General features: G+C 46.1%; 1 protein-coding gene across 1 annotated transcript in view; it reads left to right on the plus strand.

The window, feature by feature from the left end:
• ABCC11 (ATP binding cassette subfamily C member 11) overlaps window positions 1–13888 on the plus strand; it is a 57944-nt gene extending 44056 nt beyond the window's left edge. Inside the window, exons 23-29 of the mRNA XM_063109921.1 lie at window positions 1316–1405; window positions 3046–3235; window positions 4525–4684; window positions 11196–11274; window positions 11912–12025; window positions 13498–13662; window positions 13796–13888. Of these exons, the coding sequence (XP_062965991.1) occupies window positions 1316–1405; window positions 3046–3235; window positions 4525–4684; window positions 11196–11274; window positions 11912–12025; window positions 13498–13662; window positions 13796–13888 (891 nt within the window). The remainder of the gene's footprint in view (window positions 1–1315; window positions 1406–3045; window positions 3236–4524; window positions 4685–11195; window positions 11275–11911; window positions 12026–13497; window positions 13663–13795) is intronic.
• Window positions 13889–17275: the final 3387 nt, after the last annotated feature.

The following is a 17275-nucleotide window of genomic DNA, read 5'->3' on the forward strand; positions in this document are numbered from 1 at the left end:
TCATTGCACCGTGGTGTCCACCTTCTCTGACTTTTACAGGACTTTTCCTCCCTTCCCATACTCTTCATTTCAGCCATTGCCGTATGGTTTATAGGTCCCTGGATATATCCTGCTATTTTACTACTTTCAGGGCTTCCACAGGCTGTCTCCTCTGGTTGGAACATATTTCCCATTTTTAGCTTGCTGGATCCTACCTCTCCTTAAAAATGTAACTCCAGTGCTGACTCCCCCAGGAATCCTTCCCTGTGGCCCTTGTCTTAGGTTTGGAACACAGACCTGTGCTTGGGCGCTGATGGCTCTTTGTGCTGACTCCATTGTGGAGCACATCCCTCTGCTCTGCCACTCTCTGTTGACTTGTCTGTCTCCGCGTCCGGCTAGGAGCTCCCAGAGGGCAGGGCCTGTGTCTGTTGTACATTGGGGCTGGAAGCCTGGCTCAGCACCTGGCACAGAGCCTTCCACTGCTGTTGAATGAATGCATGATGAACTTGGTACCCAGCACCCTCTGCAAGTCTTGTTTGCTCCTTTCTTGCGCTAGGTTGATGGAAACCATAAAGACTGGGTCCCAATCCCTGCTCTGCCTCCAGCTTACAAATGATTATGTATATGTCATTTTCTTTCTTTGGGCCTCAGTTTCCTTATCTTTGGTGTCTCCAATTCCCAAGAGTCCCTAGATTCCTTTTAGCCTGGGCTTCCCTGAAGGCAGGGCTTAAGCCCAAGGACTTGGGGGCAGGCAATTTATTTGGGAGATGCTCTCAGGAATCAGGATTCGGGGAGCAGGAGCAGGAGACAATTTCAAGGAGGAAGTTCATCATGAGAGTGTGTCATTGAGGTCCCTTTCCTAGATCACCAGGGCTCAATTCTACTGGGACCTCCTGAAAAGCATATAGGATGTTCCCAGGATTGTCCCCCCAAAGGCTGAGAGGCAGGAGCATTTATCTCCCAAATCCTGTTCCCCATTAGTTTAGGCTTGCTCTCCATAGCCTTACCTCGCCTGGGTTTCTGTGACACACCTGCGCACTGGTTGAGTGGGCTTATGTGGTGGGGTGAAGGTTTTGAGCAGAAAGACAGCCAGAGGGCACTTGAGGTGGAGAGATATCTGGTGGGATTCTCACCCAGAACTGCCCACCACAGCTGCAGCTAAACCCAGAAGTGGGCTGTGGGTACACCAGAGGTGTCTGCGCCATTCTTGCTAGGGAAATTTCCTTGGTTTGAGGGGTCACTCGGAGCAATGGCAACCAGTGTTTTTCAGGAGCTTCAAGAGCCCAGCACACCCGCAGTAGCCTCTTGATCTCCTGACATTTCTCCTTCATTCCAGTTGGCCTCCAACCTGCAGGCCGTTGCCCGGATTGGCTCGGAGACCGAGGCATACTTCACATCTGCAGAGAGGATGCTACAGTACATAAAGGTGGGACGCGGGTCTCAGGCTGGCGGGGGTAGCTCTGTCAGGTGGGGCATGGCTGTCAGTTTTCAATAGTAGTAGTATTTTTGTCTGTACAAATAGAACAAATCTTCAGCCAAAAATTAAGAAGTGAACCTTGAACACATAAACATCACTTAAAAATTGAATCCACTTAGAGATATGAAGCTCTAATCTGCAAGCTCTACCCAGCCCTGGAGCTCTGAGACTTTCCCAGGAGGCAGCTGGGGTCCTGGCTCTTCTTTCCCATCGTCCCCAGACCTTGGTTCCTCACCTTGAAGCTCTTCCTACCATGGGTTCATTTTAACCACAACCCTCATAGCATTCCTGGATGTAGAGGGAATAATCTGCTCTTTTTAGAATTGAGAGGTTTACCCAAGTAAAATAATAGTAATGACAATAATGATTATTATTTTTCTTACTTCTATTTGTGTTGTAGTAGCTAAGGGCACAGATTCTGTGGCAAGACTGCTTGGGTGCGAGTCTGAGCTTTGCTATTTGAATCAGCTGTGTAACCTTGGGTACCTTATTCAGACTCTCTGTTCCCCATTCAGAAATGGGAGATAACAGTATCTACTTCACTGGGTTATTACAAAGGGTACAATAGGAGGGTACTTCAAAAGGTTCATGGAAAAATAGAATTAAAAGCGAATATGAATCTTTCCATAAAATTTTTTAAGTACTCTCCTATGTAACACACTTAGCACAGTGCCTGGCCCATAGTGAAGGCTCAATAATGTTTATTGTTATGACTGAGCCCTTTCTGTGGACCAGGCACTGTGTTAAGCCCTGTGCATACATCTCATGGAATCACAAAACAATTTTATTAGGTCGATTGAATTATTATTCACATTTTCCAGGTGAGAAAACCGAGGCTAGACCAGGCTGAGCATCTCACTTAAGATCACACAGCCTGGAGCTAGCAGAGTCCTCTAAAGCCAGATCTCCTGCCCCTTCACATGAGCTGAATTTGTGAATAATAAGACTCTGATTTAACACCCAGGGATGCTGTTGTGACATTGTACTGGCAGGGAAGAGCCATGACCTGCAGCCAGCTGACCCTGCTTCTTCTCCTGCATTCTTTCCTCCAGACACACCCAACTGTGCTTGATGCAAAGAGTCTTGGAGTTAGGCAGGTCTGGGTTTGAGTCCCATTTCGACCACTTCTAAACTGTGTGACCCTAAGCAAGTCATTCAGCCTGTTGGAACGTCTATTTCCTCGCCTGTGCAATGCATCTAAAAAGGCCCATGTCATAGGATAAGAATATAGAGAGATAAAGTCTGCCCAAGGGCTTGATCTATAAAACACACCTCACGGGTGTTTGTACTCTCCAGATCTTATTTCTTTAGAGCCTCACACAGTAAATTAGAAAAAGCACTCTATGTTAACAACAAGGGGGCTAGCTTTCTCACTCTTCTGGAATAAAATTATGTGTGTTTCAGGTGAGTGGGGGTGGGGGACATTCCTCTTGGGGTGTTCCTCTGATCACACAGCCGGTGGCTTGACCATGGTGCAGGGCAGGCTGGGGTGGGTCACATCCCCCAACGGCAGGAGGCCGGCAGGACCTCAGGGGATGGGCAGAAATTGACGATAACTACTGATTTTGTTTTGTTTCTTTAAAAAAAAGATGTGTGTCTCCGAGGCTCCTTTACACATAGAAGGCACATGTTGTCCCCCTGGGTGGCCGCAGCATGGGGAAATCACATTCCAGGATTATCAGATGAAATACAGAGACAACACACCTATTGTCCTCAATGGCATCAACCTGACCATTCACGGCCAAGAAGTGGTGGGCATCGTGGGAAGGACGGGCTCTGGTGAGCTGAGCACCCTGGGGGCCTTGGGGTGCCAGACCTCTTTTGGGCGTGTTTGCTCAGTCACCACAAATATGTATCCTCTGTGCTGAGCCCTGAACTAGGTAGACACTGGTGAGCAAAGCCCAAGGTGCCTGCTATCATGGCATTCTAGTAGAAGAGAGATGTTAAACAACCATCAAATAAAGAAATAAATGTGATAATTACAGGTTGTGGAGGCTGCCATGAAGGAAAGAAAAAGGGTGGTGTCATATGGAATAATGGGGTTGGTGGAGGCCTGGCTCTGAGGCCAGTGTTTGAACTGAGATGTGAAGGTGGGGGAGGCTTACTGCTTTGGGGAGGCCCAGTCCAAATGTAACTCCTCTGCCTCTTTGTATTGTTCAAAGACACTCTTCAGACTTGGTTCTCATCTCCTCCCTCTTGGGTGCCCCAGAACTGCCTTGTCCAGGTAGCCCCCTGGATGCCTTGAGCTTCCGTGGGTCCCTAGCTCCCCAGTACCCTTGCAGGACTTGCATGACCACAAGGTGAAGAGAGTCCAGCTATATTCTTTTGTGTGTTCTCCCTGTGCTATCTTTCACCTGCCAGCTGGCCTGAGAGGGCTGGCATCTGAGAAGCTCTCAGTAGATACTGGTCCAAACTGACTATCTTCATTCAGTAGGTATTTACTGAGCACCTACTATGTGTCTGGGAACCTTAAGGTAAACAAGACACACAGCTTCTACCCTCATAGATCTTATCTTCTAGAGCAGGGTTGAAAACTCTAATGCCTTGGGGACCTGGCAAATAACGTAGATGAGTGAAATGGTGTGATGTAGGGGGGTGGGGAGGGTGAGGTGGTGAACTTGAGAACACTGTTCAGTCTCAATGAAGCAGCCACAATCAGCTCCAGCTCCTTATTACCTAGGGGGATATGGACCCAGTGTTGCCCATCTGCTGAGTTTCAAGAGAAACATGCAATTTGAATTTTTTAAATCTGTGATCTTCAGGGTCTTAAAAATGCTGGCAAGGAATTAAAAAATACCCATAACACTGTGTGTGGGAAACAAAATATATATGTGTACTGGCTTTGACCCAGGGGCTCCACTTGTGACCTCTGATCTAGGCTATAAGCAAGCTGCTTGTGGCTTTGGGCATCACTTGGAGAAGAGACCCTTTTCTACCCTCTCAGGGCTCATGATGACTAAGAATGGGCCACAAAGGGGATTGGGTCAGGTGCAGACGCCAGGTGTGACTTGTGCATCCCCTAGTGCGGACTCAGGAAACTGAGGTCCCGCTGGTTTCTTGCCCAACAGGGAAGTCCTCCTTGGGCATGGCCCTCTTCCGCATGGTGGAGCCAGCATCAGGCCGGATTCTCATTGACGGCGTGGACATCTGCAGCATCGGCCTGGAGGACCTGAGGTCCAAGCTCTCGGTTATCCCTCAAGATCCAATCCTGCTCTCGGGAACCATCAGGTGAGTGCTAGCCCCACTGGCCATCCTGGTGTGGACAGCCTCCTGGGGGAGTCACAGGACTCCAGTAGTGGGCTGCCTCTGGTTAGCTGGTGGTCAGTGCCCCAGTTTCTGGGCCTCTGATCTCTCCTTCATATGTTGGACCACTCATGGCTACCTGGTCCACCTCATGGAGGTGTCATTAAGGATTGAATGAAGCCCTGATATACACAAGAGCACTTTGTAAACCACAATGTCATAAACAAAAACAAAGCGTATTTTTATTTTTTAAAACCCTAATGGGACTGGTCAGATTTCAGGTCCCCATTAAGCATTTACACTGTGGCTATCGTGTTCTTTAGCATCTTGATGTGGCTTATTCTCTTCTCTCCACTTACTGGGGAGAGCCTGTGGGGACATTTTTAGGAAGACGTTACTGTGAGGACATTTTTAGGAAGATGTTATTGTGGGAACGATGTTGTTGGGAAGTGCTTCTTTAGAGGGTACACATTCTGGGCAATGGAGACGGGAGAAATAATCCAGGCAGTCCAGTCGGTGAAGCAGACAGAACTGGATCTTTCAGCAACTCCACCACACTTTCTGTTTCCTCAGAAGTCAGCTCAGGGACTAAACTTTATCCTGATTAAGCTCCTAGTTGATGGTGCACTTTAGCTTTGGAGGAACATAAAGGCATGGAGAGTGAGAAAGACCAGTGCACTAAAAAACAAGCTAGATCCCCCATGTTTCAGTGGTTTTCAAGGGGCATTTTAAAAAAATTTTTATATTTTCTGTTTTCCTTTTCTTAGTTGAAAAATCATAGTTGTATACATTTATGAAGTATGATGTGACATTTTGATATATGTATACAGAGTGGCATGATTAAATCAAATGAATTAACATATCCATCCCCTCCCTTACCTATCATTTTTCATGGTGAGACATTTGAAACTTACTCTCTTAATTATTTGTAAATATTTAACACATTATTATTGACTATAGTCACTGTAGTATGCAATAAATCTCAAATCTGTTCCTCCTGTCTGAAACTTTGTACCTTTCGATCAGCAACTCACATTCCCTCCCTTTCCCCTCTCCCCAACCCACCCACAGCCTCTGATAACCATTATTCTGCTCTCCTCTTCTATGAGTTCAATTTTATTAGATTCTGCATGTAAGTGAGATCATGCAGTATGTCTTTCTGTGCCTGGCTTATGTCACTTAGCATAATGTCCTCCTGATCGATCCATGTTGTTACAAATGACAGGATTTCCCCTTAAGGGGCATTCTTAGAGGCAAGAGTGTAAACTGACCCCCAGAGCTCTGTTCATTCATCATTCGTTCATTTATTCATTTATTTATTCATCATTTACTCCTTCACCCTTTCATCCATTTTTTAAAGATATATTTTTAACTGACAAATAAAAATTGTATATATTTATGGGGTACATTGTGAGGTTTTGATATATGTATACATTGCGGAGTGATTAAATCAAGTTAATTAATATATTCATCACCTACATGCTTGTTTTTGTGGTGATAACATTTAAAATTTACTCTCTTAGCAATTTTCAAATATACAATACGTTATTAACTATAGTCACCATGCTGTACAGGTTGCCAGAATGCATTCCTCCTGTCTAACTGAAACTTTGTACTCTTTCATCTATTTAATTTGCCTTTTCTGAGCTTCTGCTGGGTCCAGACACTATGCTAGGGACTGGGGATGCTTTGATGAATGAATACTTACCCTGCTTTCCCCAGGAGGTAACAGTGTAGTTGGAGAAGGTGGTTTTGTATAAATGTAAGTCTTGATAAATTACAATATAGGGAGGTGATTGCTAGATCAGAGACATGAACGAAGTGCTAAGGGAGTCAGAATGGGATGAGTAATTCTGCCTGGGTGAATCCAGGAAGACTTCACAGAGGAGGGGACATTTGAGCAGGATCTTGAAGGATAAGAGTAGGAGCTTACCTGGCAGAAAAAGAGGGGTAAAGTCTTATTAGGGAGAAGAAACAATATATGCACAGACACAGGGTTTCATAATGACTGTGTTATATTAGGGGAATGATAAAACATTTAGTAACAGATTTCTGTGTTAAGGTAGAACTTGGCCAATCTATTGTGTGTAAGGAGCAGTAAATATGAACTCACACTTACTGAGCATTTATATGTGCCAGCCCTATGCTTTAATATACTACCTAATTTAACTGTCACACAACCCTGCAAGGTTGTTTTATCATCCCCATTTTACAGATGAAGGAATTGAACTTAGAGAGGGGGGCAACTTGTTTAAGGACACACAAATAAATGATAAAGATGAGATATAACCCCAGGTAGTCTAAACCCATAACCTGTGATATTTCCCCATTGCTGCAGGAAGAAATGTGGACTAGCATCCCAGGAGATCTGGGTTCTGTACACTTAAGGTTCCATCTAACTCTATCGTTATTCCAGCCTGGCCCTCACATTGGCTTGTGGTGTGACCTTAAACAAGTCATTTAACACTAATCTATAATTCTCTCATCAATGAAAGGGGTGAACCCATCTCATGGGGGAGGGGACATCAAATGAGCCCATCTGTGAAAACACTTTGGAGAATATCAAATGTCATGCACATAAGACATTCTATCTGCCACTTCTTTAATGCAGTTTATTCTTATACATGAAATGTGAGTGGCTGCCAGAACTGGAAAGAGATGAAGCAGAGATTAAGAACAAGTTTTTGTTTTTGTTTGTTTGTTTTGCATTTTATTTATTTATTTTATTTTTTATTTTTTGCATTTGTTATTTTTTATTGAAACATAACTGATTGTTCATATCTATGGGGTACAGCATTGGATATCAATATCTGTGTGCAATATGTGATGCTCAAATCAGGATAATTACTATATTTATCATTTCACAATGTATTCATTTTTTGTGGCCCTTTACCAGTTTCTCACAAACCCTTCTCCCCCTTTCCCTTCTCTGGTGGCCTCGGTAAGAACAGGTTTTAATCACAGCTGAGTGGTTGCATAAGAGGAAAGTGTTTACAATGTTGCCTATCTATGCCAACTGAAAGTGCAAAACCTCACTGGGTCTGTATAGTCCAGATCTCAACCTGATATTCATTGCCTGGTTCATTACTTAGGATTCTTTTCACTGTCAGAAACAGAAAAGCCAACTTCCTCCACGGTGAGCTGCCACTTCATACCTGCTAGGATGGCTATAATAAAAAATTTTTTAAAAAAGGAAAATGGCAAGTGTTGGCAAGGATGTGGAGACATTGGAACTCTCATGAGTTGCCAGTGGAAATGTAAAATGGTGTAACCACTATAGAGAAGAATCTGGGAGTTCCTCAAAAACGTAGAATTATTGTATAATTCAGCAATTACACTTCTAGTTATATACCCCAAAGAGTTTAAAGCAGGGTCTTAAACAGATGTTTGTACACTAGCATTTGGCTATTATTCATGATAGTCAAAAGGTGAAATCAAGCCGTGTTCATCAACAGATGAGTGAGTAAACAAACTGTGGTACATACAAAGAAGTAGCATTCAGTCCTAAAAAAGAGTGAAATTTTGATATATGCTACAACAAGGAAGTCTTTGAAAATATTATGCTAAGTGAGATAAGACAAACAGAAGGACAAATACTGTGTGATTCTACTTATATGAGGAAGCTGGAATAGGCAAATTCATAGAGACGGAAAGTAGAATAGAGGTTATCAGGGGCTTTGGGGGGAGAAGGGAAGGGAGATTTTTTAATGGGTACAGAGTTTTTGTTGGGGGCGATGGAAAAGTTTTGGACATAGGTGGTGATGGTTGCACAACATTGTGAATATATTTAATGTCAATGAATTGTACACTTACAAACGGTTAACATGACAAATATAATGTTATGTGTATTCTACCAGAAAACAAAACAAAACAAAACAAAACAAGGGGCATGTCTCTTCTCCATGTTATCTTGAAAGTCCTGAGATATTCTCTGATTGGCTGCCTTCCCACCCTGAACTAATCACTGTGGCTCGGATTGCCACATGCTGAGTCACTTGCTCCTCCCCTGGAGAGTGTGGTGGAGCCCCACCTGGAACACATGGGTTTGAGGGCTGGGAATGAGGTTGTCCCCAAACAAAACTTAGGGGCTGCTGCCTACAGAAGGAATGGGTGCTGGAGAGGCACAAGAAAACACTTATCATGGTAGTTCCATGAGTTTCCCTAAACCTGATGATCCAATTCTGACCAATCTTGGTCATTTACTGGGTATTTATTTTTATTTTTATTGAATCAAAATTGATTATACATATTTTTGGGGTTCAACATACAGATATGTTGGTCAAATCAATATTACTAGCATGTATATTGTTACAAATCGTAATTGTTCTTTATGCCACTTGTCCAATCTCTCCCCATCCCCCTCTCCCTCCCTCCACCTCTAATTACCCTAGATTTCTTTTCTCCCTCTAAAAGAATAATGGTTACTCTGTTGATTTGTTGCCTAGATGATCTGTCCAATGCTGAGAGGTATGATCAGGTCCCCCAATATTATCATAGAGCAGATGCTTCTTCTGTCACTCTGAAATGGGTTTTGTGGAGAGAGACATCCTCTTCTTTTCTTTATCTCTTCTGGTGACTCCCCTTGTGTAAATGCACTCCAGTGGCTGGCAGACCATCTGTGTGGTGGTTGTGGCATCTAGCCACTTTTGTAACAGCCATGGTTATAGTGGTGGCTGTGCTAGGCCACTCATGTGGAGATGTTTCTGGCATGCTCCTTTCTCTGGCAGTGTGCCTTTTAGTGGGGAGTGTCCGGTCCCCAGCTCCATGCAAGGCGCTGGCATGGTGTGCCTGGTTGTGGGAGGGGGGGTCCAGTCCCTAGCTTCATGCCTTGGGTCACCAGGCAGGCCCTGAGGTACTGGCATAGTGTGCCTGGTTGTGGGAGGGGGTGTCTGGTCCCCTTCTCCATGACTCGGGTCCCCAGGTGGGCCCCTAGGCACTAGCACGATGTGCCTGGCTGTGGGTGGGGGGTCCAGTCCTCGGCTCCATGCCTCAGGTCCCCAGGTGGGTGCCGAGGTGCTGGCACGGTGTGCCTGGTTGTGGGAGGGGTGTCCAGTCCCCTTCTCCATGCTTCAGGTCCCTGGGTGGGCCCTGAGGTGCTGGCATGATGTGCCTGGTTGTGGGAGGGGAGTCTGGTCCCCTTCTCCATGCCTTGGGTCTCCAGGTGGGCCCTGAGGTGCTGGTGCAGTGTGCCTGGTTGTGGGAGGCGGGTCTGGTCCCCTTCTCCATGCCTCAGGTCCCTGGGTGGGCCCCTAGGCACTGGCACGATGTGCCTGGTTGTGGGTGGGGGGTCCAGTCCTCAACTCCATACCTTGGGTCACCAAGCAGGTCCCGAGGCACTGGTGGTGTGTCTGGTTGTGGGAGGGGAATCTGGTCCCCAGCTGCATGTCTCAGGCCTCAGGGCAGGCCCCGAGGCCCTGGAAGTATGCCTGGATGTGGGAGTGAGGTCCAGTCCCTGGCTCCAAGCCTTGTTTTCCCGAGCAGACCCTGAGGCACTGGTGGTGTGAATGGTTGTGGGCAGGTGTCCTGTCCCCAGATCAATGTCTCATGTCCGGTGGCAGGCCCCAAGGTGCTGGTGGTGTGCCTGGGCCAGAACTAATGTTTTGTCCTTTGCTTACTTTTAAAAAGGGGGAAATTCTAGTGGGAACCAGTACTTGAGCTGTGTGGTTGAGCTAAATTGCTGCTTTACTGGTGTTTCCCTAGGGAAGGCTTTTTGTGCAGCTCAGGTTTTAATGGTTGACCTTATAGGTACTTCTAGCTCTCCAGAGACTGGGTGCACCTGGGTTGTGTAGAAACTCTGATCTGCGCCTGAGTTGTTTCATCAAACTGCACCCCATGCAATTCTGCATTCCCGACCAGTCTGCTCTGAGTGGTCCTGTGCTGACTGGGGGGAGGATTGGCTGTCCTTGCTGTGCCCCAGTGTTCTCCCAGTAGGCCCATCTCCCCCACCGCCCATGCTCCAAACACTTCCCATGGTACAGGTCCTGCGCCGGTCCCTTGCGATGATTCACCAGTCTCTGAATGGCTCCTCTTTTTCAGCTGTTCTGTCTCCTTGCTCCTGCATGGGTCCATGGGAACCCTATTAGTGGTCTTGCTGTCCTGGGGGCCACCAAGGCCCTCCTCTCCCTTGCCACCTCCAAGTAACTCCATCTGAAGGGCACAGCTGCGGCTTCTGCCGGCTCCTGCTCCGTGCCCTCAGCAGCTGGAGTTTTAAAGCGGCTGCAGCCCAAAATGCTCAGAGCAGTTTTTTCTTCCTCTCATCATGGTTTCTCCCACCTTCATGAACTCTGTAGGTCTCTCCTCTTCCCCTGAGCTCCAGCCATCCCAGCTTGGCTGCTGTTACATTTTTATAGTTGTAAATTGGTTGATTTATGGGAGAGAGTGACGCTGCGGAACATCTATTCCACCATCTTGACCGGAACTCTGTTTACTGGGTATTTAAATGGGTGTTCAAAGTTGGGTGAGGTCATTGAACACTTCTCTTCCTCTCACATGGCAGACTCAACCTAGACCCCTTTGACTGTTACACAGATGAGCAGATCTGGGATGTCTTAGAGAGGATCTTTCTGACCAAGACCGTAAGTAGCTCCAAAGCCTGATTCTTGGTCTCAGCCTGCATCTTCAACAGGGGAGCTGGTCCTTTGGGGCTCCCCTCACATGGTATTCCAGGTGCTGCTACTTTGGGTCATGGATTAAGTAATCTCATGGAGATGAGATGGTTTAGAATTACTAAACAAAGGCTGACGGCACTCAGACATAACAGTGTGCCTGGCACTATTCTAGGCTCAGGGGCACAGCAGGGGTCTTTGCCCTCCTAGTGTTTACATCTGATGGGTATTAAAGGCAATAAACATACTCGAGTGGGTGCTTTCAGATGGTGGTACATGCTGTAAAGCAGCATCGAGACCAACAGAAACCTCACTGGGGAAGCAGCTCCTTCAATAGGGTAGCCAGGCAAGGGCTCTCTGAGGATGTGAGAGTTGAGCTGAGACCAGGTACTGAAGGGACAGTTGGGAAATGCTTTGAGAAAACATTCCAGGGACAGGAACTAGCATATGCAAAGGCCCTGAGATAGAATGAACCGGGCACAGTTAAGAGACAAGAAGACCAGAGGCTGGAGTACAGAGAGAGGGGAGGAGTTTACAAAATGCAGTAGGAGGTGAGGTCTCGCCCCACAGTGCCCTGCATGGTGTCTCTTCTTCCCCTATATTACAGATCTCAAAATACCCCAAAAAACTGCACACAGAAGTTGTAGAGAATGGTGAAAACTTCTCTGTGGGGGAGAGGCAGCTGCTCTGCATTGCTCGAGCCCTCCTTCGCAACTCCAAGGTAAGACCGCCACTACTGAGTGGCCGTGAGAAGTCACAGATGATGCGTGGCCTGGGAAATTGCACTGGCTCTTTCTCCCTCCATTGCCACAGGACAGTGAGCCCCTGCTGTATGTTCTTTGCACAGAAGTCTGAAGGGTTCACTCATTTCACTGTCTGCATTCCGCATGCATTTGTGGTGCGGGGAGGAATGGTAGATGGAGGCTCTCAGCCTGGGCTCCCTGACACCCTAACACCCTGCAACTGAGCTGAAATGGTCCATTACCAGAACCAGATTATGAAGCTCTTTTTTTCCTAGAAAAAGGTAAAATGTTAGGAACTTGTTGATTTTAAAATGGCCTACTGTACATTCTTCTTAAAACTTAGGTGCAGGACATCCCTTTTATCATTGCTAGAACTGGGAATTGGATGACAGCTGATCCGGGGCAAATTTACATATTTTTAAAGAGTTTGGTGTAAAAGTACTTCTCAAAGTTTTTCAGATATTTTGCCTATAATTTCAGGTGTTTGGGTACCTAGGGTAGCTAGGAGCAAACCTGCTCTCTCAAAAGTAAGGCAGCACATACACACACACACACACACACACTTACACGTACATACGTACACCTCCCCCATACTCACATGTATATGCATACATGGATACAGGTGTGCACATGTGCACACACACATGTGCATGTCACGGTTTATTAATGATAAAAACAAAAAAAGCCAGTGCAGACTGTCAGAGCTGTGGGAAAAGAGCTCAGTGGGGCCTGAAGAAGGGGAGAAGGTTTCAGAGGAGATAGGACTTGTCCTTTCTTCTCAAGACAGGTGAACAACAGAATTTGAAGCACATGCGTAGTACTTTCTTAACTTCTCAGTTCCTATTTCACAGTTACTTAGCCACTTGGTGCCAAAATCGCTTCCTCTATATTGTTTCCCAAATTCGAGTCATTGCTTTATGATTTTTGTCATATCCATGTACCACCTACCCCTATGATTTAATAATGATACTCCCTTTTAAAAAACGGCCTCATCCTAAACAGTAACATTTGTGAAATCGTACTTTCTGTGCTAGTTATAGTTTTCTAATGCCTGTTGTTCATGAAATAAAGACACAAGTATTAAAATAAGAATGTTTATCCATACACTGGCTAGGACCCTCTCATGTGCCTCCCAGGGTGTGTGCGTACCCCCTGTTGGGGAACGTTGCTTTACTTTAATTCAGGCAAATGGGAAAGCAGTTAATAAAACAAGAAGTTGCCCTCAGGCCATTTTCATTTCCAGGAACTTGGTTCTCTGGTCACTAAGTATAGTCAGCTCTTGGTTGAGAGAGCATTCTCTTCATAACGTAGTGGATAACGAGAGCTCGACATGGGTTTTGAACTCAGCTCGATTCTCTCATTTTCCAGCTAAGGGACTGGAGGCCTGAAGAGGAAGGGACTTGTGACTTAGCAGTAGAGCCAGGGCTTCACCCGTTTTGTATCCCCCCAGATCATCCTTATTGATGAAGCCACAGCCTCCATTGACTTGGAGACGGACGCCCTGGTCCAGCGCACAATCCGCGAAGCCTTCCGGGGCTGCACAGTGCTGATCGTCGCCCACCGCATCACCACCGTTCTGAACTGTGACCGCATCCTGGTCATGGGCAAGGGCAAGGTGAGAGTGGTGCCCTTGGGCTGGGGGGAGGATGATGGGTGCTCAGACCTCACTGCCACAGGAGGCCTTTGAATCCTCCAAGACTGAACTCAGCTGTGTCCTGATCCCTTCCTCTCCTTTCTCCACCTTCCAGGTTGTAGAGTTTGACAGGCCCGAGGTCCTAAAGAAGAAGCCTGGGTCATTGTTTGCAGCGCTGCTGGCAACAGCCACTTCCTCACCGAGCTAAGGGAAAGGGGCGACTGCATCAGGCTGGTGGCCGAGCTCAGAGGTTCACCAAGGTGCACCTGTGAGGCCTGCAGTCTATGATGTTCTTGTCTAGAGATGGCCACAGAGCTGAAATGTGGCGAAGGGTGCTGGGATGGAAAAGGAGAACAAGGAAGCAAAACAGGCCACTTGGTGGCTCCCCAACCCTGAGAACCCCAGCACCATGTGAGACCATGGGGTCAAATGATAATGAATCTCCTTTTAACTTATATGTTGAATAATGTCATAATAACGTAAAAGCTTATTACAGTTTTCTGATCTGTTAGAAGTGTTGCAAATGTATTGATTTTGTAAAAAAAAAAAGAAAAAGAAAAAGTCACATTCTTTGTTTTTCTTTCTATGGTAGCTAGTACTCATTCATTGCAAAGAACAGAAACCCGCTCAAACTGACTTCTGGAAAAAGGGACTCCATTGGCTCACATAACAGAAAGATCCAGGAAGAGTTGTGAGTCGGGTGCCAGTATTGGAAGGATGTCTGTCTTGAGGACTCTGTCTCTCTTCTCTGAGCTCTGCTTTCCTTTGGCTTTACAATCTGGCCTTCTTTTGCCCCATGGTGGCACTATGGCTGCCAGCAGCTCTAGTCTCATGTCCTACCAGCTCAGTATCCCCAGGTCTTCTTTCCCCGGTGATTCAAGCAAAAGTCCCAGGGCTAAATCTCACTGGGCCTACTTGGGTCCTGTGCTCAGCCCTGGCCAATCATGTGCTAGGCTGTTAGAATACAATGATTTGCCAGGCCCAAGTCACATGCCCGTACCTGGGCCTGGGGATGGGGTCAGCTGCCCTGAATCATATGGACTGAGAATAGAGGAAGGTGTTTCTCCAAAATAAAATTGGGATGCTCTTACTACATGAAGGAGGAATGGATATGGATGCTGGCCAGGCCCTAGAGAATAGCCGTCTACTGTGTTTGTTTACTGACTGGGGACGTACATTAACATATGCCAACTGGAAATAAGACAGTTTGTTCTCTCTCTCTCTCTCATTCTTTCTCCCTCCATCCCCCACATATGATTATAGATATGTAAATAGAAAAGGTAATTATTTTGAATTTACTTCTAGGGAGACCTCATTGTTGGAGGAAAATACATTTTAAAGTACTTTCCTTTTATTTTCAGATTATGGTGTCCAATTTTCCCAAAATGAGATTAAAAAAAAAATCAACTCAGTAAAAAATAATTTTTTCTCTGTTTCTTGCACTAGGGTAGGTGCTGGGGATTGAATGATTTCCCCACCCTCTTGGGATTTGGAATCTCCTCAGAGAAAGTAAACAGTAAAACAGTAAACAGGTAAACGGGCAGTTCCAGAACGTAGAGAAGGGAAACAAGGACTGAGTTACTGAGGTGGTTTGCTGAGACCTGAAATATAAACATTTACTTAGATGAAGGGGGTTTTCACTGCAGAGGGAACACAAACAAATCTCTGCAGTAATGAACTACAATGGGGCTGATGTAAGTTCTGGCCCAAACAGGAGAATAGCACAGTCCTGGAGTTAGAGCCTCCTGTCCCCTCCCTAGAATTCTCTAGTGGCACCTGCTTCTCCTTCTAGGGAGTTTCCTAGGTGAATGTCTTCTCTCTCTTAAAAATTCCCCTGCCCTGTTATTCCCTTCCCGCCAGTCCTTGCTTTTTTCTTTTTGGTCCCCGAGCAGTGGGAGCCCTACTTGCTGCCATCTCATCACAACTCTGCAGGGTCACAGAGTCGCTCATCTACAAATTGAAGGTGACTCTATTCACCCTGCCCTGCCCCCTCCCAGAGCTGCTGTGGGGCAACTGCCTGTGTCACGTGTAGGAGAGTGTTCCACAAACTGTGTTCTGTGCCCCTGGGATACTCCACCTGAGTGTCCTTCCCAGGCCAAATATAGCTGCCACATTTTCCCCTAGGGCGCCAGCAGATGGCAGCCTCTTCCCAAAAATGCAGAGAAAGCTCCACCTGTTTGAGAACTGGCGGGATCTGCTGAGAATCCACCAGGGAAAGTGTTGACCCCAAGCCAGAGGACAGGACTAGAACCCATTTCCACCTGCTCTACAGGGCCCTGTCCCACCTGTCCCCATCCCCACCTCCAGCAGCAAAATTTGAGAACTACTGGCTCCAAGCAGCAATAAAGCAGATTCTTTGAAAAAGAAGATTTGTTTTTTTTAGCAATATAGATAATATTTTATTCCTTAAGCTGCATGGTGGATTTTTTTGTTTGTTTGTTTGTTTTTAATGCTCCTTTATACCTTTTCGGGTTTCTGAAATATTTTATAATAAAAATTTTAAAGATTGGTATTCGATATTTCAGAAATAATAACTGTAATGAGAGAATGCAAAACTTTCTTGTACTTCTTTATAAGTACTTATTTAATGGTTTATTATTATTTTTATTTTCAATTATATAGTGGTGGAAAGGAGATCATAGTAGTTTTAGTGCCTATGGGTTCTAAAGGCCTTACTCTGTCCTCGGGGTCTAACCCTCTTCGTGGTCAAGTGCAGCAGATAAACTCAACACGAGCTAGAGTAGTAATGTGCCCCACAGTGACAGCAGCCAGACATGCAGGTCAAAGGAAGAAATAGTCCCATTGGCACTGGTTCTGCCCTGCCTGCCCTCTATCTCCAGCTCTAGACACTCCACATTAAGAGAAACACTGTTAAATGGAGAGTCTTCAAAGGACAACCACTATGCTGGTCTGAAAACCATGTTGCGAGAGGGACTGGGAAGGAATAAGGAAGGGTTCAGACTCTAGTCTTCACATTCCTGAAGAGCATCTTCCAGAAGTGGCTCCAGAGGGCAGCCCCAGCCCAGGAGGCATGGACGGTTCAGGTAACTGGAAAGGTCCCACTGGAAGTGGCTGCCTTAAAGGGCAGACAGCACCCCATGGCTGGGAGCATTTCCTGACTGTGAAAGCTCTTGCCTGTGTAGGGTGACGGTGCTCTGTTAGTATCGCAGACTTGGAAAGGGTCCCCACAGGGCTGAGTACTGGGAGGGATTCTGCGTATACCTCAATGGGGTATACGACTCTGGAATGCAATTAAGAAAATAATGCCTTACAGCCGAGGCTCTCAAACTTGGAAGCATATCTAAATTGCATGGAGGGCTTAAAACACACATTGCTGGCTCCACCCTCACACTTTCTGATTCAGCAGGTCTGGGTGGGGGCTGGAGCTCAGCAGCCAGGTTTATCAGTCTGGGTTTATTCTCTCTGACACCAAGTTTGGGCCTTCTTCCATTTGGCTATTTGATGAATACAAATCAGAACATTGGGAGTTTCCTTCTAAGGAAGTGAACTGCCTTTTCGACCATTTTAATTTATAAATAGGAGCTTCATGGGGCAAGAAGGGAGTCAGCCCTGAACTTCAGAGTTGCCCAGGGAG

The sequence above is a fragment of the Cynocephalus volans genome, chromosome 10 (assembly GCF_027409185.1).
Source record: "Cynocephalus volans isolate mCynVol1 chromosome 10, mCynVol1.pri, whole genome shotgun sequence".
Taxonomy (NCBI): domain Eukaryota; kingdom Metazoa; phylum Chordata; class Mammalia; order Dermoptera; family Cynocephalidae; genus Cynocephalus; species Cynocephalus volans.